General features: G+C 39.1%; 1 protein-coding gene across 18 annotated transcripts in view; it reads left to right on the top strand.

The window, feature by feature from the left end:
• The window catches only part of RALYL (RALY RNA binding protein like), a 584,818-nt gene that overhangs the window by 540,556 nt on the left and 20,206 nt on the right, over nt 1-24,056 (top strand). For 14 of the 18 annotated variants that reach the window (XM_072951759.1, XM_072951758.1, XM_072951760.1 and 11 more), the window contains 2 exons: nt 348-461; nt 11,828-12,000. In XM_072951759.1, the coding sequence (XP_072807860.1) occupies nt 348-461; nt 11,828-12,000 (287 nt within the window). The remainder of the gene's footprint in view (nt 1-347; nt 462-11,827; nt 12,001-24,056) is intronic. The other 4 variants (XM_072951765.1, XM_072951766.1, XM_072951764.1 and 1 more) reach the window with 1 other exon arrangement.

The raw sequence follows: 24,056 nt of genomic DNA, 5'->3' as shown, positions 1-24,056 counted from the left end.
AGTCTGAATGCATCTTACAGTACAGATTTAGTCTACTATTTGAGCAAAGTGAATTCAGTATCATTTAGTTATTGTATAAAATGATTCTGGATTCCTTTATCTCATTGCATAACCTTCAGCAAAGAGATTTTGTATCAGATGCTCACATCACTGAGAATCACTGTAACTGGCAAAGGCATCCCATATTCCAGGATCACTGGACACAGTGAGAAACGGATAAGATTGAAAAGTATGCTGTGTGATGTGACCCAGTCTTGAGAAAACTTGGGGTGTCTCTGGGTTGTGTTCTGAGTGAGTTGTGGTGCATTTGACATTCTGTTACATTCTTTCCCTTTTCCCCTTTCCAGTGAAATCAGATGAGTTACAGACAATCAAGAAAGAATTAACCCAGATCAAAACTAAAATTGACTCCTTGCTAGGGCGCCTGGAGAAGATTGAGAAGCAGCAGAAGGCGGAGGCAGGTAAGTGAAAAAGATCTGTGGCCGCAGACATGTTGGAATTAAACCACTGAAACACTACCAATCACAGAGATAGCACACGTCCAGGGGGACACTGGCTGAGTTTAATAGAGTTTAATACAGATACGTGAATGCAGTCTTTAAGCCTACGTTGCAATGATGGAATCTGGTTTCTTAACTTTTTAGAGAAGGTAGGCCAATTTGCCTAAAATTCACATTTTTAAAAAGAGTGGAAAAAAAAGAAGTATTTTGATGCCAATAATAAGCAACAGTTGGATCATAATTAAAAGTTTTGATCTCAATATCAAGTAACCTTTAAGAAAATAAAATCAATTAATGGAATATTGCCATCAGGCTAAAATTATACTTATATTTCATTAAATGAACTGCAGCAGAATTTAACAGATTTCAAAAACTATGATTGTAAAGCCCAACTCTCGCATTGCTGCAACTCTGCAAAAACCTCAGAACATAGTTTCAGGATCTCAATATCAACAGTGTACCTGGCCACCCAAGGCCACGTCATTTGATGACATTCTTTGACTTACTATTCTCTCTCCTTTGAATTTCAGCTCTGACCCTAGCTCCATTCTAATACAATTCTTTTTACCCTTTTTTATGGCAACAGGTATAAAATCATAGACTATGAGGACTGCCATAAGCTTAGGCGCGAGCTAGTGTGTAATTTGCAAATTGTATTCTGCAAGGTCTTAGATGCCTCGGAGGCTCCTTGGAGATGAGATGAGGGCTGGAAGGAGACTCAGTAGGTAGGTGAGCTCACACCTCCTCCAAATCCAGCACTTGTTCCAAATAGTGTAGCTCTTCCTGTATCTATCTGTTTGGTATGTTAGAATTCAGCGTAAGACTTCATTTGCCAAAAGGACTTCGCTTTTTCTAAAATAAAATATGTAGTTTGAAAACCGTTGATCAAATCCAGCTCCTCATATTGCAGATGAGAAAACGAAGGTTCAAGGAGGTAAATCGATTTTTCCATTAGCCACGCAGCTCGTTTGTGATCGACTTAGGTCTCCAGCCCAGGGCTTGTGAATGAAAACAGTGTCCTTCCCGACGTATCATACAATTTCAGGTTCCACCCAGAGCCTGACCCCAGGATTTCCCTGAAGTGAGGCTACCTGGGTAACAACTAACTGATGAGGACCAGTTGGGATCAGGGCCCCTGAGTCACACACAACAAAGAGGAACCTGGCCGTTTGTTGACTGAATCACTGGGGAGAAGACTAGAGCGTTCCTCCTGGTGATGAGATATGTAGGGCTCAAGACTGAAAAGAAGCCAGCGGTGAGGGTGTGTTACAGCTTAATGGGTGAGAGAAATGAACTGTGGCTCAAATCCTCACACACTACTTAGCCTCAGTTTTCTCGTGTATAATATGAGGGTAGCAATGGCTTCCTCTCATGGTGAGAAATGAGTGAAGTGGCACATGTAAGTTAGATAGTGTAGTACCTGGTAAAGGCTGAGGAACAGAAGGTATTTGCTGCTGGTGGTATTACCATCATACATAACATCACATATACGGGCAAATGAATATTTCCTACTACTTTCATGTAACCAGTTTAAAAAAAAACATAAGCCATATATCTAGCACACAGTGGATTCTCACTAACTTTTGTTAAGTTAATGTGGATGAGAAATGACAGATAATAGATAAAAGAGGATAATTTTTCTTAAAAATTTCTGTTATGGTTTCTATTGAGGAAAGATATGCTGCCTACACTTCCTAAGAGAAAAATGTAGACTTTTAGAAAGTGTTTTATATGCTGTCTGTTGGCACTAATCTTAAGTGTTGCTAGGACTGAAATATCCTGTGATGTTGCCTAAATCAATATTTCCCTTTGAGGAACTTCTGTGAAATTCGTTATTATGTAGAACAACCCTTACAGCAAAGGACTTTGATAACCAATTTGCACTTCAGTTTAAAGGATTATGGAGAACTCATTTAAATATAAATCACCTCAAAGAGAAAAGTGTGATCCTTATTCCATCATATTATAACTTCCAGTTTCCCTCAATGAATAATACCTTTCACATAGCTTCTTAGATGATCATCTATAAACGGAACACTAAAATTCAGAGCTTGCATTCTCTTTTCTTGGAAGACTGTCACCTTATTTTTATACGTGTTCAAACTTTTCCCAGTCATGAGACAGTTATTTTTTAAATGATGGGCCTAGGCCTTTGGTATTTGTGCCTTTCTTACTTTACCGAGTCAGGAAGAAAGTGGAATTATTTAATCAGTAATTTCATTCTCTTAGTAATTTTCTCCTGAACTGTATTCATATCTATGGAGATAAGACGAACATTTTCTGTATTTTCTTTATCAAAAGAAGTCAGGGCTGTATGTTGTCAACACTGCATTATGGAAAGTGGAGAGATATATATTAAAATTCTTTTAAAATGCTCAGTACCTCCTTATTAAATCTAAGAGGACATTCACCTAATGTTTATTTGTGGCAAGCTAATTATTCGGTAGTTAACATTTACTTTTCACTAATGCATCTCTCATTCCCAATTTACTCTTAGTCATTGATGATGCAAGTTTCCAGCATAAAAGAGTGGCAAGAAAATAGGGTATAAATGGCTGAAAATCAGTTGTGCCCGGCACATAGTACACAGTGTTGGTTAGAAAGGGAAGAGAAAACGTGACCTGGTTCTCAGGGAGTTTACAATCTCACAAGAAGAGACAGGGTGCCACACAAACAATTCAAGGTACAGAGAAGCCAAAATGATGTCCCCATACCTTGTTACAGTGACTCCTGATAGCTTAGGAATTCACTTCAAACAAAAAGGAAAAAAGTGATCCTATGAAACTTGAACTTGGGACAAGCTCCCCGTTGTGTGACCTTATCCACCTTTAACCCTCCATCTCCTTCCTGTGTCTCCCTCAGATACGTGTCATGGACACTTGTTAAAAATGTCGAGGAAAACTTTATTCAAGACAATTGTGATAGGGATTAAGGCTATTGCCATAGGGGATGGAAACTGAACTCAACTCTACTAACACAAAAGGTAGGAGGGATTTTAAACGCTGGAGTGAGCAAATGGAAAAGTATTGGAGGACATCAGTAGGGAGGCTGATCAATATGATGAGGCCATCTGTGTTTGCTGATTGATTCTATGAAAGTTAAGCTCCTACTTTCCCCCAGAGACTGGGAGACAAGAGTCCTGTCTTTTCCTGATGATTACATTTCAAAGAGAAGGCCTCTAGGTCTTGAGAAGACATGCCTGGGTTATAAAAAAAAAATGTACAACTCAAAGGGGCATAGAAAGAATTCACAACTGCTAATTTTCTAAAGTCAATGCTCTTTAAAAAGGAAGTCAGAGCCCACAATCAGAAAGAAGTCTAATGAAACGAATGCATGTGTGTATCTGCAAGCCTGGGACATTGTGCTGTACACCAGGAATTGACATATTGTAACTGACTGTACTTCAATTTAAAAAAAAAAAAGGAAAGAAAAAGAAAGAAATCTGTCTGAAGTTCAGTCAAGCCAAGGGGATTATTAAGACTGTCTTGGTAACAACTCCACCACAGTCTTTCAAAATGGAACCCTTTCTCCTCACTTTCTCATCTAAATATACTCCTCTCTCCATGCCCGGCCTCTGTCACGTCACTGTTATGTAAATCCTGTCAGTCACGTTGCCAACCTCAATGTCATCTTCTATTCCTATTCCAGCCAGTGTTTCAACATCTGACCTTGGCAGTCTTTTGACTCCATCCCTTCTCTCTATTTTTCCAGTGCTACTGCCGATACCCAAGCCATCTCATTTGCTCCGTCGCACTCACCGTATTTTTTTAAGACCTTTTAGCTGTTCTCTCTGCTTCTAGTTTTTCCTCCCTAATTCGTCTTCCTTATGGCAAATAGATCTACGCTACTAAAGCATCCAAGGCCCCAGACTTGGGAATCAGACAGAACTAGGTTCCCCTCCTACTAAAGACCTAGTCTTCAAACTTACTAGCTGTGTGAAATTTGGAAAGGACCTTATAAAATGTATAAAATAGGTAAAATAATACCTAGCCCCTAAAATTACAGTGAGATGTAAAGAAACACAATATCTCAGTAATTCTCAAGTGATTTATATTGAATCTGTGGTCAACTCAACTATCGAGGGTACTTCTTGCGAGCAACTTTGAGGCCATTTTCGCCAGGAATGTACCTCTGTAACTGATATTTTAGTCTAAAAGCATTCCTTCCATATAACTTTCCTGATGCTCATTTATGTTTTTAGTAATACGAGCCATAATAAGTGCATCTTTCTAAACGGCATTTTCTGGAATCATTGAGTTAAATTCATATTTCTACACAGGTGTTATAATGTAGAATTTTTAAAAACTTCAGTTTATACTGCTATGCAGAAACAGTGATTTCAGGATACTGGCTGGCTCTGACGGATAACATGGTTGTTTTTATATCAACATTCTTTCCAACCATCTGCGAAGTACAATTCAGCTAGCAATTAGCTGGTAATTAAACCAGCATGTCAAAAAACTGAATTGCCAACTCAACCAATTTTCAGAGTTATATTAATGATAATAGCTGTACAGCAAATTGAATTTAATAAAAATGCTTTGAACATAAATCCCAGCAATTCTATCTTGTTTTCTAAATCATATGTACATGTTGAAGTAGAAATGAGATGTACAGAAAAAATATTTGAATATAAGGATTGAAATTTAATGTTAAATTCTCTCTTTCAGAGCATTTTAAGGCCTGAGGCATTTTCCCTTGAGCAGGAATACTTACCTGCCCCCTGAGTTTCTCCTACTTTGATAGCCATCGTTTAGTTCAAGCACGTGCCCCTAACTAGACAGACTTCTTCATTCTTGAATATTAAATTGCCTGGTTCCTGAAGAGGTTCAAAGCACTCTCCAGGTGTGTCAAACTGGGCTTTTGTTCTAAAGTTCTGTTTGAAAACAGCCCAGGCTGCTGAGTCAGGAAACCTTAAGTGAGAATTCCAACTCTTGTACTTAGTGTACCTCACTCAACTTATGATGCCTCGATTTCTCCCTCTGTGAAATGAGAAATAAGCCTGCCCCATGGGATGTTTCGAGGTCTAAAGGTACTGAACATCGCACAGTCAGCACTTCGTAAACACTCGGTAACTTGCAGCCAAAAGAACCCCTTTTTCCCCTGTTGAAATTCATCATTTATATAACATTAGAGATACCTTTTAGGCACAAGCTGCTAGCTTTTTGGTTCCTTTTTATTCTTTTTTAAAAAAATCTCACTAACTCACTTTGCTCACAAAAGAGACGTTGTGGTCACCCCTTACTGTGACTTAAAAAGTCAGCAGACTGCAAAAGATGTCAGTGTTCGACGATTGCCCTCCTCCCACGAGCACTTGAAGATTTCACATGTTATGTTTCTCCAGGAGACTTGTATACTCGTACACACGAACATTTTCCTTTGAAGAAACTCTCAGACCCCACAACTGACTTTGCCTTAGTGGTGTGGGACTGTTCTATACACGGAAGTTTCTTTGAGCTTCGCTTTGGATTTATATTTTTGCTACGATGGTGCCAAATTCAGAAATCACTTTGACTCTGTGGTGGGACTTTGACACCCAGACATTTATTTTCATTCTTTAGTTCTACAAAAATTCATGAATATATTCAGCAAATATTTGATTTGCATGTAAGCCTCTGAGTTAGCCTCCAAGGATACAACAGTGAGTAAAAGGTTTCTATCCCAAAGAAGCTTTAGTCATAGAGACATAAATGCACATACACACATATACTCGCTCACAATAAAAAGTAAAAATGATAAGTAGAAAGAGAATTATGGGGGGAGAGGGTATAGCTCAATGGTAGAGTGCATGCTTAGCATGCACAAGGTCCTGGGTTCAATCCCCAGTACCCCAGTTAAAATAAATAAATAAACCTAATTACCTACCACCCCCTCCCCCAAAACTTAGTGTCTTTAAAAAAAGAATTATGCCGGTAAAGAGACTGTTATAAGGTTAAGAAATAAACTTTAAAATATTACTCATTTCTAGTAGTAAAATTAGATAGTTATTCATAAAAATAGAACAAGTCTCTTTGTTTCTTTCTATTTCAACAAGATCATAATCGGATAACTGCTTGTTAAACTGTGAACCAGCAGCTTAACAAGATGTGCTTTTATGTGTGGTTTTATTCATGGAACTTACTTTCCTATTGAGGTAATAACAAAAATCTTTGATGACCATGTTACTAAAGCACAGGCTGATTGTATTTCTGTTAAAATCCTTTGAATCAATTGCCATTGTAATTAAAGCCTTTTTTTTTCTCAACCCCAATAATGTCTTCCATGCATTTATCTTCCAAATTAATGAATAGATAAATGAGGATGTTATAGGGATTTTTGCAATGAACTATATTAATACACACAACTGCCTTTGAAATAAAGGTCACCCAAAGAATTATAGGTATGTTGTACATTGATACAAAAAACAGAGAGTAACTTAAAATACTATGTCTGTTTAAACAGAAATTAAGGAACCACATCAAAGCCAAAATTGTCTTCAAAATATATGATTCCTAATGATCAGTAGTGAAGAATTATTTTGACATGGACAAATCTCTTCTACATGTAAGGCGTTCAGTGAGGAGAATAGAGCACATTAAAATACTTCTTGATAACTGACTTGTATACAGTCTGGCTTGTATAGATCAGCATTATCCCCTTAGAGTGTGACAGTGACATTCTGAGGCAATAGCTCAAGTTTCAAGGAGGCTTAAACACTAATGAGAAGAGGTCAAGACAGCAGGGGAACTGCGTACTCTGGGCTTTGGTTGACCAAAGGAGGAGGGATTGTACACAGCTAAGAAGATGAGGAAAGTCAGCTTGGGTTCCAAGGATAACTCAAACAAATCAGTAACACAAAGCCAAATGAGAACTACGCATCTCTGAGATGTGGTCCTACTGGATTTTCTGAAAAATCCACCACAGTTTTTTGACCAGAGATTCTCTAGAGAAAAAAAAAGAAAGAAAGATTATTACTTTCAACATCAAAAAGTGATGATTCTCAGAGAACAAATATTTCTGAACTCATTAGAGAAGCAGATGTGCCAGACCAAGTGGATTTCCAATATAGTATGAATTTAAACAGAAGTCCATTTATGTATTATAACAAAAGAATAAACACAATGACCCAAAATTGAGAACAGCTGGCTTTAGGAAAAGTTGTAAAATTTGGGACATATTTTATGGAATAAGAATTGTCCAATTCCAAATTTCCCTTCCTTTCTCTTTCTTAAAATACTGATACCAGGACTTGAGAGCCAGGGCCTTTGAACAAGCAACATGGTGACCCAGAGGGGCTAGAAGTGAGGGGGTCAGGTGATAAGTACAAAAATCTCTCTTAGGAGAAAGAGTAGAAGATCAAACCAGAGTAGCCAAATCCATTGTGTGGTCCACAGGATCAAAACCACAGAGACAACAGAGTAGAGCTTAAGGTGTGATTAATGTCGGAGGATTCCAGACTTTTTTAGCGTTCAAACTAGTCTGCCCATCACAGCTTGTTTTTTGTAATTCTTGTTGACGTATAGTTGATTTACAATATTGTGTTAGTTTCAGGTGTACAACAAAGTGATTCATATATATATGCGTGTATATATATATGAAATTTTTTTATTCTTTTCCATAATAGGTTATTACAAGATTTAACTATAGTTCAGTGTGCTATCAGTAACTCTTTATTGTTCATCCATTTTACTTATGTGTGTCTGTTAATACCATATTTCTAATTTATCCTTCCCCCCTCTTCCCTCTTTGGTACCCATAAGTTTGTTTTCTGGGTCCATGAGTCAGTTTCTGTTTTGTAAATAAATTCATTCATATTATTTTTTGGATCCCACGTATAAATGGCATCATACAATATTTGTGTTTGATTTACTTCACTTAGTATGATGATTTCTAGGTCCATCCATGTTGCTGCAAATGGCATTATTTCATTCTTTTTTTTAGAGTTTTATACTCTTTATTTGATGTGAAAATGGTTAAGAAATAACCTTATTTTTGTAGTAATTAAAATGTAAAATGAAATACATGAAAGAAAAATTTCATTATATATACACATATACACATTATGTGTGTGTGTGTGTATCTCACATCTTCTTTATCCAGTCATCTGTTGATGGGCCCTTAGGTTGCTTCCATGTCTTGGCTATTGTAAATAGTGCCTCTGTGAACACTGGGGTCATGTATCTTTTTGAATTAGAGTTTTTATCTTCTCCAAATATATGCCCAGGAGAGGGATGGCTGGTTCATATGTGTGTAGGTTGATCAGCCTCAGTTAAAGGTCTAGAATTGTAAAGAGCAATGATATGTGAAGGCTGATGAGATGACTAAAACCTAGTTAAGTTCAGAATGTTTTTGGTTTTATCTCTTGCCTGCTTTGCTTTCCTTTTAATCCAGATAATTGGGTCATCTTTTCTGGATTAAACCTTATTCCCCCTTAACTCACTATTTCCCCATTTAATTTGGATGATCATTTTCTAGATTTAGGAAAAAATCTTGGTTAAGTTTTACAGTAGCCATTCTGCAGTCATCATAAAACTTTCTATGGTCAGAGTTATGTAGACATCAGAGAAAAAGGGGAATTGACACCACGTGCTTCCATCAGGACACTCGGATATGCATATGAAGATAAAGTATAGCTTTAAAAGCAGAATTTACATCATCCCTGCATTAGTTATGTTCTCATAACTTGAAGTTAATAAGTTGATAGAAAAACATCAAGGAATATACAGTCTGTCTGTACACGCGAAGTAAATGCGAAGAGAAAGTGCCAGGGTTGTGTCGTTTCTGAGATGCCTGAAGTAATTATTTTTAGCCTTGGTTGGATCTACCAACTCTTCCTCTGAACAGCCTCAGCCCCACAAGTTGTTTTACTATTATTCTCTGATCTTATGAGGCCTCTTGTTTCAGGCTTGTTGTTGTTTTGCTGATGTTTTGAGTTATTCACAAGGAAGAGGGTACCCTTTTGTATTTAACAATATACATTTGTGTAGGGCTTCGTAGTCTGCAAAATGTTTCCCAAATATAAAGTTAACTCATCCTCATAATGTACATATTATTTTGAAAGCTTTTTTGTAGACGAGGAAAAGTTGACTTAATATGTTTAAATGACCCGCCCAAGTAGCCAAAACAGACTCGATCCAGTGCGTGTAACTCCACTGGTGAGTAACTAAGCTGGAACCAGAGTCCTGTCCTCTGCAGCAGGGCCAGGGCACAACCCCATACTTCTGTCTTATTTTTAATACACAAACTTTATTATTTGAAGAATTGAAATGCAAGAATAGATTTAGAGGCATCGGCGGCATTTTTCCAGCAGCATTGGCTCATTTCACGTCTGTCTCTCTGTCACATCTTGATAATTCTCACAACATTTCAAATCCTATTCCAGCAAAAAAGATGATGACTCACTGAAGGCTCAGATGAGGGTTATCATTTTTTAGCAATAAAATGTTCTCTAATTAAGGTATATGCATTTTTTTAGACATAATGCTATTGCATACTTAATATTGACTATAGTATAGTGTAAACATAACTTTTACATGCACCGGGAAACCAAAAAATTCATGCGACTCACATTATTTCAATATTCACTTTATTGCAGTGCTCTGGAACTGAACCCACAATATCTCCTTGGAGTTATACCTCTATTTATATAAGTAACTTACTACAATTTAAACGACTTATAGAAGAAAACCTTAGGTGGGAATTCCAACTCTTGTCCTTAGTAACTGTGGGTACCTCACTGAACATACGATGCTTCAATTTCTCCCTCTGTGAAGCCTGCCCTATAGGATGTTTCAAGGTCTAAAATTACCGAATATCGCACAGTCAACACTTTGTGAACACTCAGTAACTTGAAGCCAAAAGAACCCTTTTTCTCTGTTGAAATTCATGATTTATATAACATTAGAGATATCTTTTAGGCACAAACTGCTAGCTTTTTGGTTCCTTTTATATTCTTTAAAAAAAATCTCAAACTAACTCACTTTGCTCACAAAGGAAATGTTGTGGTCACTGGTCATTCTGACTTGAAGAGTCAGCAGACTTCAAAAGGTACAGTGTTCTGCTTACTTATACATAACTTTCATTGGTTTATTGATTTACATATTAGCTGTGTTCGAAAAGATTTTGCTGAGTAAAACTGTGTATAAGAATGCTTGTTTTCCTTTTAACTCACTTTATGAAGAAGACTAGGAATGAATACCTCCAAATCTTTTGACTCCATAAACTTTCCTTTTTGCTATATAATATAAATAAATAAGCTCAAAGTGTAACATCTTTTAAAACTCAAATCAAATAATGGGATAGTCATCTGATAAAATAACAATAATCAAATGAGTGAAAACCATCCACCTTTTGAGGTAGCCTTGTACACGTGGGAATAAGTCAAGGTGGTGCATAAGATGATCCGATTTGTTCAATACCCAGTGCTTCTTGGTATTTTCACAGGAGATAAAAATGAGCCACTAGGGGAAACAATTATTATGCTGTCAGCATAATTCCCATTTGGGCAAATTTCTGTAAACGGAACACACACAGCTTAGTATTAGAGAAAATTCTTCCAGTGTAGAATGTAGCTTCATTTGTTGAGCACTTGTTATTTGCAAATCACTATCCTAAACACTTTGACTCACTATCCCAAAGCCTGGTAGTTAAAAGGTAGCTCTCCTGATTGTATGGATGACGAAACTGAGGCACCAGGAGGGGGTCACCATTTCAGCATCACGAAGCCAGTAAATGATGAAGCTGGACATTGAACCCCGGGCTTTCTCACACCAGAATTTTATTTTTAACCATTGCCGTTAACCACGTCTACCAACAGAACTTCTCCAAAGAATTGTTCACGTGGACCTGTTGTCTAATAGATAACATATCTGCTTTTGTACTTTTTTCCTCCCTGAGTTTTTGTCTTTTTCACTTATTTTGAACTTGTCAGTGAGCTTTCTTCATCCTCCTTGAGTTGTGAACAAGTTCTGTTTTATCTGAATTTTGCCCTTTTTTTTGTTTTGCTATACCTTCTCCTCAGAGAGAACATCTTTATCAGAAAGGACTATATACAGCCAGAGAGATCACTCTGTTTATGTAAATCATTATTTTTTTATATGCAGGTACCATCTGGATTCCCCAGCTTTCGCTAACTCCATTCAAAAATAATATGCTTACATGTAAATACACACAGATATATGCACATAATTTACACGATTGAATAAATTTGATGCTAACATAACATTCCTTTATCTTCCTCCCACCCTTAATAGTATAGTATTTACCCTTTCGTAGACTGTTTTTTCATGGTTTATCCAAATGGCTCCTGAGTAACCCAAGGTAGTAGTCATTTGCTTTCTCCCCCCCAGAAGCTCAGAAGAAGCAATTGGAAGAGAGTATAGAGCTGATCCAAGATGAATGTGTGTCAGAGAATGCAGATCACTCTACAGAGGAGCCCGCTGAAGGAGGGCCAGATGCGGATGGAGAAGAGATGACTGATGGGATAGAGGAGGACTTCGATGAAGATGGGGGTCATGAGCTGGTAGGAACCAAACATTTGGTGCCCGCACCTTTTGGTAACAGTCCCAGCATGTCAGCAACTCATTCATTCTAAAATATAGATTAATTACTGGGGGCTGCTTTCTTTCTTTCTATATGTGCATATATTTAAGACAACATTGGACAGTGCTTTGCACCTAATAAGTGCTCAGTCTATTCTTGCTAATGTAAAATATGAGGGAATATATGAATGAACAGGAATATTATGTACGAGATTAGGTATATTTATAGTCCCGAGTGAAAGATTCTCTTTCCCACATGCTTCTTCATGAAAAGAGTCTTGTGTTTGTGCAATTACACATGAACTCTGTGTGGATATAATATCCTGGCAGCAAATGATCATTTCCTGGAAGATACATGACTCCTCTGTTATTTGATAGCATCACTCACTGATGATATCTTTATCAGTCCTACGGCCAGCAGTCCTTTGTACACTCTGCTCACTGAGATGACCCTCTGGTGTGTGACCATGTCACCATCCTCAGTGTCTGTGCTGCTTGATAACTGGTTTCTATGAGTTGTGAATCTGACCGAGACTTGATTCTATGCATGTTTTATTTTCCCAATGTATAATCATTATACCGCTCATTTGCAGATGTCCTTTCCTGTATAAACACACCAGGGACCTGGCAACTACATGCTGATAAGGATGCTATCTCTCATATTTTATCAACCATGAAATTAAATATACTATCTTAAAGGGATTGACTAATACAAATGATGAAGAGGGGTGTGTGTGTGTGTGTGTGTGTGTTGCCAACTCTCAACTATCTGTGGACCAATCATGTTAAACTTGTCTTGTCCGAGGTAATAATCTGATTCCAGTTTGTTTTAACACCCATTGTTACTTAGCTCATTTTGTCATGGTGGTTGTTCTGGCCTGGTAACTACCCTGTCCATAGTTTCATTTACGGAATTTTATATTGATATTTTAACATTCCAGCTCTGTTTATGTTGCAAGGTACCTGCATTTAAACCTTTCAGATAAGAGCCTTTAACAATCACCATTATTTCTGCCAAAGTCTGCATCGGTTTGAAGGACTTCAGTACCTGTTTTTCGAATTGTTTTGATTTCTGGAAACTATGAGCTGACACAGGGGTCTCAGCTTCTCCTTAAGCAGGACTTTAACCCAACAACATCATTTCCTCCACTCGTGATAATCAGACCTCTGCTGTCGCCTTCCCGGAGCCCTCTGGAGGCCTCCGTGTTGCCGTTTCCAATGATTACCTCTCTGTTCTCATTTTAATTTACCTCTCAGCAGAATCTGGCCAACAATGGGTTAGAAGAATTTCTCAGAATACCAGTCGCTCATTCTCGGGGACCTGTGCTAGAAGCTTCCCTCCACAGCTCGCATTTTAAATAATGGGGTAGCCCAGGGCTTTGTCATAGGTCACCTTCTCTGTCTGCACAGTTTCCCAAGGCGGCCTCATCAAAAATCCGAGCTTTGAGGATTATCTGTAAGTCAGAGATTCCTAAATCTAGATTTCTATTCCTGATCTCTTCCTGAAATTCTAGACTCAGGTATTTAGATGCCTATCTCTTCACAGATCTCCAAAAAACAATTGAAACTTAACAGACTAGAAACATGCTTGATTTTTTTCCAGCCATCTTATTCCTTTCCAGTCTTCCTCATTCTGGTAAACAACATCATCACTGACACAGTCGTTAAAACCAAAAAGACTAGGATACCTTTGATTTGCTCCACCTTCCCCTGTTAATTCTACCTCCACATCATAGCCCAAGGCTAGTTACATCTCCACTACAGCTAAAGTGATTTTTTTGCTTCAGCCCATGCCATCCATTGTCCACACAAGAAGGATAAAAATCTTTTTAAACTGTATTTCAGATAATGCTACTCCCTTGCTTAAACCCCTGCAGTGCTTTTTATCACACTTCGACTCAAAATCTTCAAGTGTGTGAATGTAAATTATGAATTTGGATGCAAGATGCCAGTAGAGAGAGAGAGAGGACTCGGTGAAGAGAAAGGGGGAAAGTCCCCAGTGGTGATGGAAATGGAGTCTAGAACTCAAGTGTGTGTGTAGGCTGGCTTTCAACCTGGAGAAGGACACTTTCACTGCAGCGAACTGAAGGAAGTCTGAGAGATTTGGTGGCAGGTACTTGAGGGAGTTCAAGCACAAACTCTAAGCCAGAGGGTGATAATCTCTAGAGAGTGAGGAGAGATGGGGATTATCACAGATTTGTGGAGATTGGACAAGATTTGAAGAGATTTGTATGGAAAACATAGAAGATCACTAATTTGGAAAACACAGAAACATTGACAGTTAGCATTCATAGTCAGTTGAGGTTACAGACCAAGAATTAAAGAGTAGTATTTTGCAAACTTTAAGGTGTATCAGAATTACCTGAAGAACTTGTTAAAGTTCTTGTGTCCCGTTCCAAGAGTTTCTGGTTGAGTATGCTGAGTGAGGCTGGGATTTCACATTGCTAACAAGTTCTCAAGTCACACTGATACTGGCAGTCTGGGGTTCTCCTTGAGGACCACTGCTGAGGAAGCACCCCTCAGTCCAGCTGTGGGACTTTCTCCATCGGCTTTCATCAGCCTTGGCGGAAGCATGGAGAGAGTCAGCAGGTTTGGAGTTGGATTTTTGTCAGATGAGTGCAAAGAAAAGCAATAAACAGAGTTGAGAACATTATTGAAAAGAGCTGCAAACTAGGTGAATCATGGGACTGAACCTGAGCAGAGAAGGAAGGAAACACAGGAGGGGGCTGGGAAGGAGAAAACAGAGGCCCAAAAAAAAGGGGGCAGGGGGAATAAAAGTCTCTATGCCATTAAGGACCGGAAGAAAGGAAATGAATGAGAGAAAAGTGATGGCAGTACTCAGAGACTGAGATACTGAGACATTTCAGAGGTGTGACAGTTAGGTGATGAGAAAATCCATGGGAGCGGGTCATGGAAGTGCAATCAGAAGGAAAGTCACTGCATATGGAGAATTTAAGAAACTGGGAGGCTCAGATGCAAGATGGGCCATCTACTTGGGCATGAAATCACTCCAAATATCAGATAGAAGTGAAAGAGTAGGAAGTTACGAAAAGTCAGCTGTCATCAAAGAGATAGCAAGACCAACTTTAGTCCCAGAGCTAAATCCAATCCGATTGTATCACCTTAAACACATAACTTCTCTGAGTCTCAACTTTCTTATCTGCAAAATAGTACAGTGAGATCAGAAATGACTAAAATCCATTCTGTTTGATCTTTCCGCTAAGTGAGTCTGTGTTCCGGGAACACCATAAAGGAGCAAGGGTGGATCACACAGCCAAGGGAACAATTTTGAACCACGGTGCTGATTAGTAACTGATTAGAAGCATTGCTGCCTGGGGATGCTCAGGTTTTGTCCCTCAACTCTCGCGTTGTCACTAGGTCTTAGGGAGCTAATGGGAGACAAGGATACCATCTCTAGAATCTCATTTTGTTGCTAACACTTGGAAAACAATGAGTGAGGGTGAGTGAAACACTCAATCTGAGCAGTCCAAATGGAGACTGGGGAGTCCCTCCCAGTGATTTGCCAAGAGAAAATCCCATGTTCTGGTGTCTGCTCTTCCCTCTTCTCCAGACCACATGAACCAAATCACCCTTGGTTCCCAAAAAGGAAAGTCAAAAAACATAAATCTTCTCTTTTGGAAGGTCAGATATGATTACAGATTGTCAGGATACAAAATAATTAGGTATTTAGTGCATCTAGTAGGAACCAAAAAAAAGAGCTGGTATCCACATGCTCAGTCAGCTGCTCAAAGAGACTGAAATGAATGGGAAACAAGAATTGTATCTGAAGCCAAAGAGATCCAGCAAAATGTGTCAGTGGGACAGCTGGAAGTGGTGGCACCCCTGTGGAGCATGTGTGAAGCGGGAGGCATGTGCACTGACCACTGTCTGTGCCTCGTTTTGTTCTGAATAGCCAGTTAGTGAAATTGATTTCCATCAAGCAATACATGCAGCTGACATCTGGGTTCCTGTGGTATGTGAACCAGCTGCTACAAAGAATGTGGAGGTAAAACTATTGCTTTAAGTGCAAAATGAAATGTATTAGTTAAATGGTTCCTTTTTCCAAGTAGCTTAGTGCCTTATAGAAGACTGATTTCCTTAGGTAAAAAATAAGAGACTTGGACTTAATGATTTATAAGAAGCTAGCCAAGGCTAAATGTCCATGATTCTATAATTTATGCCTGTATATTTCATTAGTACCTATACATTAAGATTTGAATATATTTAAAATTGAACTTTATATTGATGCATTATACATACACTGTCAAACCGCTACCATCCTCATTTCTGAGTAAATCCATTAGCAAATATATATCAATTGACCACTAATGAGATTTTTGCTATGGGAATAAAGAAGGAAATCTTTTTTTTTCTCCTCAAGAAGGCTATAAATTAACTGAGGATAAAGTCTACAGACAAAAAAAATACAAAGCAATATATTATGATGAGATCCATGGGAGAGATAAACAGTTTACAAATGAGGAATCACACGTAGCTGGGATGATCTGCAAAGGCTCCTGGCAGAAGTGAGATTAGAACTTAACCTCCAAGGATGCCGAGTTAAGGAAGAGCACATGCTAACATCGAGGAAGGACTATTCAAATCGTCCTTCACTGTTCCCAGATTATTTTATGGAAAAATATATTTAATATCCATAATACATTAGATATTTCATATGATATGTAGGTAGGTGGGTCTATGGGTGGGTGAACAGACTAACAGACCAGTAGAGGTAAATATATTTTTTTGATAAAACTATTAAAAACTTCACAAATAAGACATTTACCTTTCAAGCTTTTTTACTTTTTTCATATTGACCAAAATTGTAATCCCCTTTTAGATTAAATAACATAATCCATAGTAAAAGTAGTGTGTGCATAATGGAATTCTACAGAAGAGTGAGTGCTCAGTACCCTGCTAATTCAAAAGCATCAATGAACTCTCCCCACGTGTATAAGAGAAAACAGAGGAGAAAGGTGCCCGTGTACCCTTGAGGATGTCATAGGCTGTCAGCTATGTTCAGGAGCCTTAGAGAGGCTAGTCAGTGTTTTCCAAAGCAAAGTTTTTGACTTACATCCAAAGACGTAAGGTGCTTGCTAAAAATGCTGATGTAGGTTATCTGGGGAAGAGCCCAGGAATCTGTACTTTTATCAGGCTGAGGTTTGAAAGTACAGAGCTATATCAGTTCCCAAAGGAAACTGTAGACAAGACCAACACTTAAATACATTAAAGAGAATTTGAGCTCTTTCGAATTCTACTTGTAATTACTTTTGCTTTTGCTGACTACACACAATCAAGTCAGGCAAAAACTAGTAAGAATCCACAGTAGAATTACCTAGCTGGATCGTGTTAAGACTTAGGCATGCAACCTGAGTACTATATTGTAATACATCTTTCAGTATTTAACAAAACACTCAACTATGCACTGAGTCGCCTGGGTTTACAGACTATTGAATTTCTGTGCACAATGGAAAGGGTCTGGACTGCAAATCCAATGCCGTAGTGGAAGAGAACTCAAAGCAGGCATTCTGACACACCACTGAAAACCTGGAACGCATGAAGCATTCTAATCACTGTTCTTGGTCTTTCTTTATGAACAAGGCTGAAAACGTTTTCCTCTTTTTGAAGCTCTTTGTTTCTTTCCTGATGAAATCCTTCACCTGGATATTCCCCCATATCAATCACGCTTCGATCTCTTTTTCGTATCATCATTTGGACTAACTGCCAGCTAGAGGACAAACAAGAACTTGGGAGACACATTCCCAAAGGTAGTGGTGCCCACTGGATTAGTTAGGGGTACATGTCACAAGGGAGTAAGAAAAGTGTTGACTTAGCCTGTTTGAGTTGAGCCTGTATTCAAAGACCTTCATCTTAAACTCTGTCAACCCATCGTATGCTATCTTCCCTATTCTCCTGACAGTAGATATTAAAGACATAAGGAAAGCCACCGTCCATGATTTGGGTGGAGTTAGCAATAGGATGAACAGTCACGGTGCACGTGTCCTGCGGGTGATCTGGCCAGGGTGACATGCTACTGAGGCATGAATGGCCAGGGCCATTGGCCGTCCCTTCTCAACAGAAATGAGACATGGCTAAGCCTTGGATGTGAGGCAAAAGGTGTGGCAGGCAGACATCTCTGCTCTGGCTTTGCACCTTGAAATCTTACCTCTTCAGGTTCTCTGATCCCTCTGTGGCAGGTGTTCCTCATAGTGAATTTCAGACTTGCTCTTCTTGGCACCTCCCTTGATTTCAGTTATTTTTCTTTTAGCTAAAAAACTGCCTGGCCCATTAGGGTAAACTTTTTTCCCCCAGGAGGGTGGATGGCTAGTTGTTAAAAACATGAGATCTATCTACAGTCTAACAGAAGCCATTCAAATCTCCCCAACTTTGCACAAGCCAGTTTTCTATGTCCTTCATCTGTAACGGGGGTTCATAATAATAATATATGCTTGACCTGGGGCTGTTGTGAGACGTAACTGAAGTAACGTCTGAAAAGCACATGCCTAACACAGAGTAGACATCCAGTTAAAAATCTGCTAAGTAGCTGTGGTTTTGTTGTAGGGCATTAGTGTTCTCTTCCATATGTTCTATTTTATTTCCCTCTTTATTTTTTTTAATTTTATTTTTTATTGACGTGTAGTTGATTTACAATGTTAATTTCAGCTGTCCAGCAAAGTAATTCAGTTATCTATATACATACATATATATGTATATTTTTTTCAGATTCTTTTCTATTATATGTTATTACAAGAAAATGAATCTAGTTCCCATGCTATACATTTGGCTCTTGTTTATTTCATATATAGTGATGTGTATCTGTTAATCCTAAACTCCTCATTTACCTTCTTTCGCCCTTTCCCCTTTGGTAACCATAGTTCATTTTCTATTGTCCTCTTTAAATTCATTCATTTAATTATTTAACACTAATGTTTCCACGCCTATCTAGGTATGGTATAAATTAGGTCAGAATTAAATTAATAATAAAAGCCCACCACTCTGCCACCCCCACCCCGTCTCTGCCAGTTGTTTGGGGGCGGGAGGTCCCAGGAAGTGGATCATGTCTGATTACATGCTCCTGCTGCCTCTCCCCCAACCCCGAGCTGCTCTCCCCTGAGAGTCTTTGCTGCTGCTTCTTGTGATAGAACACTGCTCTCTGCCAATAAGGCTGTCTTTTCTGCACCCAAAGATGCAACACCCACAAGGTGCTTCTGGAATGTAACCCCTTCAGGTCTCCGTGTGAAACCACACCAGGTTCTACAGTAAAGCTGGGAGAATGATGCCCCTCTCTCTGGCTCCACGTTGGAAGTTGTTACCCAGAGCATCATGAAGCCTGAAGGCACAAAATCCCTGAAGCCCAACAGCTCGAGAAAAGCAACCACTTGAGCTGGTGCCTGAATATTTGCAACATCTCCCTGCTTCTGCCTTTGTTTATTTCACATTGCTCTCCGAGCAGCAGCCAGTTTGGTCCTGTTAAAGCTTAAGCCAGGCCATGTCATTCTGTTTTAAACTCTCCATTAGGTGCCCACTTCACAGAAACATATGTCCTTACAGTGATCTGCAAAGCCCTGTGCTATCTGCTCCCTGTGCGCTCTCTGACCTGGCTCCAAGTTCTCTCCCACTCAGCCCACAGCAGCTAAACTGGCCTCCAGACACACACCGTTCAGCTCCTGCCTCACACCTTGGTATTTGAAGCACCTTGAAATTTGGAAAACAGGAAACTGGAGCCCAAATCATAAAGGGCTATGATTCTGTGCTAAATGTTTGAAGTTTATCCCATAAATTGCATGTAAATAAATTGGGCATTGCCTGTACCTAAGAGAGAATTAGGATGCAATGCAGCCAACCGAGTGGTCTGATGCAAATTTTTCTGGGGTGACATAGAAGTAGTTTCCAGATTTAGCAAATAAAAATACAGAATACCAGTTAAATTTGGATTTCAGATAAACAATGAATAATTTTCAAATATAATTGTGTCCTAAATATTACATGGGACACACTTATAACAAACAACAAAAAAAAAAAAAAAATAGAGGAGGGTGTAGCTCAGTGGTAGAGCGTGTGCTTAGCATGCACAAGGTCCTGGGTTCGATCCCCAATGCCTTCACTAAAGTAAATAAACCTAATGATCTCCCCCTCAACAAAATTAAAGAATAAATAAAAAATAAATCAAGGTTTAAAAAATGATTTGTGACTTATCTAGAATTCAGATTCAGCTGAGCTGCCTGTAATTTACCTGGCAGCACTCCATGGAAATAGATTGGAATACTGACCTTTCGCACGTTACTTCCTTTCAGCCTCTGTATTGTTATCTATGAAAATGGAATAATAATACCCCACTAATAGGCCTCTGGTAAGGGCTGAATGAGATAATTCCTGAATCGCACTTAACAAAGTCTCGACGCAACTGAAGAAGTAAATTGCAGCTTTAGTTATCATTATTGGCATTATCATTATTTCATTTTGCAGGTGAAGCTTTCAATAAAACATTGCAGCATTTATAGCAACGCAATTTTCATATGGAACTTTGTGTCTTTAAAGTCTTTAGAGATTCAAATTTGTTTAAAATCACTTCTTATCCGATAAGAAAGCCTTCAGGAAACAAATGTAATATTCTGGGAAGAATCATACTTTGCTTTCATCTTGTTAAATTTTCCTTTGATTTTTATACTTGCTGCCTTATTCAATTCAAAAGAATCCCTTTACAAGTCCTTTTATGATTTTTTTTTGGAAAAGATAACAGTGACTGTAGCCCGTGGTGATATATGGCTTTTATTTTCATTTTTGATATAGATTTGTTCTCTGGCTCAGTGATCTGGCCACCAATTTAATAGCAGATGGTCAATTGTGGTTTTAAAGAACCTGAGCATGTGAGAAGCCTGATATACCACATTTTCTATGGTCATCCAGCCACCTATTCAGTAAAACACCAATAAATTTTGTCAACTGAAATAAATGCACAGCCTAAAAGATGAGAGTCATGTTTTATTTGGCGGACATTTCTGAGGACTCGAACCCCTTCAAGCCTGGAGTGACAGCCTCTCGGATCTCCCTGAGGGGCTGCTCCGAGGAGGTAAGGGCGGAGCTAGGATGTACAGGAGCTTTACAACAAAGACCGGGTAGTTGTTGGAACATTAAAAGATCACTTGTTAACTGAAGAAAACCAGGCATCTCAAGTTAAAGAACTTAGTGCTTTTCTGTGTATGGGAGGGAGCAGACATTTGGGCTCATTGAATTCATTCCTTTGACAAGCACCTAGCAGTCCAGGGCCAGTGTCCTGTCCTTTCTTGTTCTGAGTCCCCTCAGGGGGCACCACTGTGAGTGGCTACAGAGGCCGGGCTGCAGGCTTGTCTTCACTGGGGGGTGGCGGCAGCCGCTGATGACTCGATGGCTTCAGCGTTCTTTGTTTACTAATACGGCTTGTGGTATTTTTCATTCACAATTTTTAAATAAAATAGTGGAAACTTGCAGATACTAACTCATATCCATAAAATAGATAAACAAGTTTCTAGTGCACAGCGCAGGGAACTACTTTCAGCATCTTGTAGTAACCTGTGGTGAAGAAGAGTGTGTGCATGTCCCTGTAAGACTGAAAGTGCTGTGCTGTACACCAGAAGTTGGCACAACATTGTAAACTGCCTATATACCACAATAATAAAATTTAAACAAGAAAAGGAATAGAAAATTTTTAAAAATAGTGGAAACTCAGTAGTGTGCCAGGTATTATTAGTTGCTGAAGAGTCAAAGAACAAGGCAGAGTGGCTTCTGACTCTGTAGCTCTCTCACTGGGCAGAAGAGGGAAGTGTTGCAGCCGGAACAAACAAACAGGTATTAACAAATCAGTGTGATAAGTGCAGGTGTCACATGCATCTCGACAGTAGAAGATGGGAAGTGAAATGACACAGCAAAGGAATCTGAACAGACTTCACAAAGGTTGTGACCTTCCATTTTGGTTCTTAAAGAATGAAAAAGCAAATACAAGCAAAACAAAGGCTTAGATGGCATCACCAGCAGAGAACGGAACATACCAAGAGCAAAGGCTTGAAAGACTTTGGTGTCTGTTGAGAACTTGGTTGATGCATTTGGCTAAAGCAGGGCTTCTCTGTGGGTGGTTCCGGGACCAGCCACATCATATCATGTGGAAACTTGTTAGAAATGCAAATTCTCAGGCTCTAACTCAGACTCAGTGAATCAGAAAATCTGGGGGTGAATCTCAGCAACCTGTGTATTAACAAGCCTTCCAGGTGATTCTGATGCCTACAGTTTGAAAATCTCTGGACTACAGCAATAGGGTTTTCAAATCTGGGTGCACGTAGAATCACCAAGGTGCTCTTTTATAAATATCAATGACAGGGGCTTCAAGCTGTAACAATTAAATTGGCATATTTGGGGATGGGGCCCAAGCAAAAGTCCAAAGATGTTTACGTGTGTAGCAAGAGATAGATAGACTTTGATAGATAGAGCACATGGTACATGAAGAAGAAAGGGTGAATAGAAACTTTACCAAAGAAGAAATAAGTGCATGAAAACTCACTTAAAACCATTAGTATTCAGGAAAATACAAATTAAAACAATAAAGTAACACTGAACATCCCCCAGAATGGCCAAAAATGACACATAGGATCAAATGTTGGCAAAGATGTGGAGCCCTGAAACTCTCCAGCATGCCGGGTAGGCAGATACAATGTTACAACCATTTAGAAATGTCTGGCAATTTCTTCTAAAACTAGACATAATGCGTCAGCAATTCAACTCTTCAGCATTCAAGAGAAATGAAAGTATGTGTCTAGGAAGTACTTGTACAAGAAAGTTTTAGCAGTTCCACTCATAGTATCCTCGAACTAGAAACACTCCATCAGTTGGAAAATGGATAGACCAACTGTGGTCTATTCGTACAACAGATAGTACTCAGTAATGAAAGAGAACAAACTATTGATACATGCAACGATGTGGACAAATCTTAGGGACATTATGCTGAGTGAGAGAAGCCTTGTACAAAAGAGTACAATATTGTGGGATTGCATTTAAATGAACAAAATTTGCCTGAAGGGTGAGAGTTGGGGGCAGGGATTGACTTTCCTGGAATGTCATTCTCTTCTTCATCCTGGGGAACATCCATTTTTATTTCAATATTCAGCTCTATCTAACACCAAACCCTCTAGAAACCTTCCTGATATTCCTAGTTAGAATTAGGGGTGTCCTCTGTAACCCGCATAAACCCTGTTAGGCCAATCACTTCATTGCTGCTACGACCTTTTGAAAATGTCCATCGCCTGCTAGCCTAAAAACCCTTGCAAGCTGGATGGTCTCTGGTCTTGGAGCCCTCATGCACAGCCCAGTCTTCAGCGTCCAGGAGGACACATGGAGATGGGCGGGGTGGGTGGAACAGAGGGACACTGGATTACTTGACAGTACTGACCCGTTATCTCACCCTCCTTCTACATGCGCTTCCTCCATCCTTGAAAATCCTTCCCCCCTCGTTATCTCATCTGACTGGCCAGCATGTGCTGTTTCTTCAAGACCAGTGTCACATGTCATGATTCCATCCCTGAACAAGGCCCCCAGTCTGTCCCAGACACAATTGACTTTGCTTCTTTCTTAGGCCACACCGTACATGTCCCATCGCACTTAACTCGCTCTATTGTAATTAGTGTGATTTCCCTTCTTTCTGGCTCACTGGCTTGTGAATTTCTCAGGGCTTATTTTATTTGGTATTTTTCCTTAGTGTGGTGCTTAGCACATGTTAATGCTAATGAATGTTTGTTAAAGAAAGAGAGAAAAGTGTCCTCAGATGACCTCAAACTAGGAGCCCTCTTCTCATTTTTAAGTGCATCTTAAGTGTGTATTGTAATCAGATGGTGTTCTAAATATTACGTGTGTGTGCATGCCCTCTGTGATTTAGAACATTATTATACTAAGCGGAGGAACAAAGAGTTTTCATTACGACTTATCCACTAGGTCATTCAGGCAGCAGCCTGCATCTTAAAGGCACTGAGGAGGAACAACAGAAGGAGGCTTAAAGCCAGTACATCAAAGTCAA

Source organism: Vicugna pacos, chromosome 29 (genome assembly GCF_048564905.1).
Source record: "Vicugna pacos chromosome 29, VicPac4, whole genome shotgun sequence".
NCBI lineage: Eukaryota > Metazoa > Chordata > Mammalia > Artiodactyla > Camelidae > Vicugna > Vicugna pacos.
Note: the sequence above shows the minus strand (reverse complement) of the source record. Positions and strands in the feature narration are given on the sequence as shown.